Source organism: Cyphomyrmex costatus, unplaced genomic scaffold, assembly GCF_001594065.2.
Source record: "Cyphomyrmex costatus isolate MS0001 unplaced genomic scaffold, Ccosl1.0 scaffold1494, whole genome shotgun sequence".
Taxonomy (NCBI): domain Eukaryota; kingdom Metazoa; phylum Arthropoda; class Insecta; order Hymenoptera; family Formicidae; genus Cyphomyrmex; species Cyphomyrmex costatus.
Genome location: NW_017275493.1, coordinates 15,959 through 17,917, shown reverse-complemented (window position 1 = coordinate 17,917; position 1,959 = coordinate 15,959). Strand labels below are relative to the sequence as shown.

At 34.9% G+C, this 1,959-nt stretch overlaps 1 protein-coding gene across 1 annotated transcript; it reads right to left on the bottom strand.

The window, feature by feature from the left end:
• Nucleotides 1-319: 319 nt before the first annotated feature.
• On the bottom strand, nt 320-1,688 carry LOC108783386 (putative nuclease HARBI1). The gene is made up of 2 exons (XM_018551941.1): nt 1,655-1,688; nt 320-1,333 (listed from the first exon to the last, which is right to left on the bottom strand). Exons 1-2 carry the CDS (start codon nt 1,675-1,677, stop codon nt 529-531), a joined length of 828 nt encoding a protein of 275 aa, XP_018407443.1. The 5' UTR covers nt 1,678-1,688; the 3' UTR covers nt 320-528.
• Between the last annotated feature and the right edge of the window lie 271 nt (nt 1,689-1,959).

Sequence of the window (1,959 nt, the reverse complement as noted above, 5' to 3'; positions counted from 1 at the left end):
ATTTAATGGAATATGCTAATCAAATGTAAAAGTTGCATCTGATGAGCACTCAGTGAACGGTCGCGCTTATTGATATTATGTAGAAAAATACATAAGCCATTGGAGGATTGACAATAAAACAGTGTTGCAGTAATTCTATGTTCATACAAACATTCAAACTACTTTATTGTCATCATTACGTAATAAACATCTTTTAATAATCAAATTAAATGACACATGTTCCTTTATTTATTTTTAAGTTTAATATAAGAGTTATTATTACAAGTTATAAATTTGTCGAAGTATAGAAAATTTTTATAATATATTATTTTAAAGGCGATATAAGAACAAAATTTATAATTATATAATTTTTGGGGAGGATCCCATTTGCCTACATTCCCGATTGCACACACCACTCATATCAGTCAGTGCTTAGTAATTTTTTCCTGCTTTACCAATTTATTTTTAAATCGACCAATCAACGAGCAATGTGTGCAATCGGGAATAGGCAATTGGAGCCCTCTCTAATTTCTGTAACTGAAATTTAATCTAATTATTTTCATTCTCAAGTCTCATCCTTAATTCAGACATAATTGTTGTTCTCTTTTGGTTACCCAAATCTGCATATGCTTCTATGATATTGGGAACAACATTCTCATTGCTGGGATAGACAACAACTTCAACATTGTCATTTTTTAGTATGCAGATGTTGTGCATTACACAACATGCAATAATGAACTGTGGTATCTTAGTGATATCAGTGAGAGGCAGACAGTCGAGCAAAATTCGAAATCTTACTTTCAAAAGTCCGAAGGCTCTTTCAATGGCCATGCGAGTAGATGATAAACAATAATTATAGTTTTTTTGCCTTGCAGTAAGGTGCCCATTATCTCTAAACGGTACCATGACATGTGGGTGAATCGAATATGCTGCATCTCCAAGAAGGTGAGAATTCGAAGGAAAATACTCATCTGGCCTCTGAATGAATTCAGCTAAAGGAGAGTTCCTAAACACTCGTGCATCATGCACTGACCCTACATGGCCTGCATAGCAATGAGTGAACAGACTTCGAGCATCACATACAGCTTGAAGGTGAATGGCATGATAATTTTTTCTGCAAATATAAGAAGCTGCATCTTTTTTAGGAGCTCGTATCTGTATAAAAGAGCCATCGACAGCCCCAATAACGCCTGGAAAATTTTTTGCCCTTTTAAATTCTTCGATTACACGGGTGGCTTCCTCTCCTCTTGGCCATTTTATAAAGCGTGGCGCTAAACAGTGAAGAGCATAAGTCACACGTCTCACAGCACGTAGTGCAGTAGCCTTTCCCACACCAAACTTAACGCATAAAGACCTGTATACAAAATATATAATAGGGTTTGAGCTTATCCACACAAACTTGCATATGTGCATAAGCAAAGAAATAGATTAGTTCATTTCTTTACGCATGTGCTAATAGACCAATTTTTTCTTTACACATATGCTTGTGCATTATACAAGTTTGTCTCAATAGGCTCTTATAACTGCAGTACTATGCTACTTCTTTTAGTGCACACGGTGCAATAAGTTAAAATGAAACAAATGTATATTTGTTTCACTTCAACTTATTGCACCGTGCGTACTAGTGTTTAGACAGTGCAGGAACAAAAAAACAGACCTATAATCAAATATATACCGATATGAATCTGGAGTAGCCATGAACTACAACGTTATCATAAGCTGTTTCTCTGGAGATATTTGCTTTCTTCCACAAGTATTTGTAGCATTTAAAGCTGGCAATAGAAGCCTTAAAGTCATTTGGAAAGTTTCTGGAAAAACTCTACAATTTAACGAAAGTTAAATATGGCAGACTTGTGTTTATCAGTCACTGATAAGAAATACATTCATACAAACCTAAAATGTTCTTTAAAAATTATTTTGGAGTATCCTGGAACAACGCGTTCTACATAATCGGACAACTTTTCTATCGGATGAGTTTCA

Coding starts and splice junctions, on each gene's coding strand:
- LOC108783386 (XM_018551941.1), bottom strand. CDS start 1,677: ATGGCTACTCCAGATTCATATCG. Junction 1,334..1,654: donor GCTACTCCAGATTCATATCG/GTATATATTTGA, acceptor TTTTGTATACAG/GTCTTTATGCGTTAAGTTTG.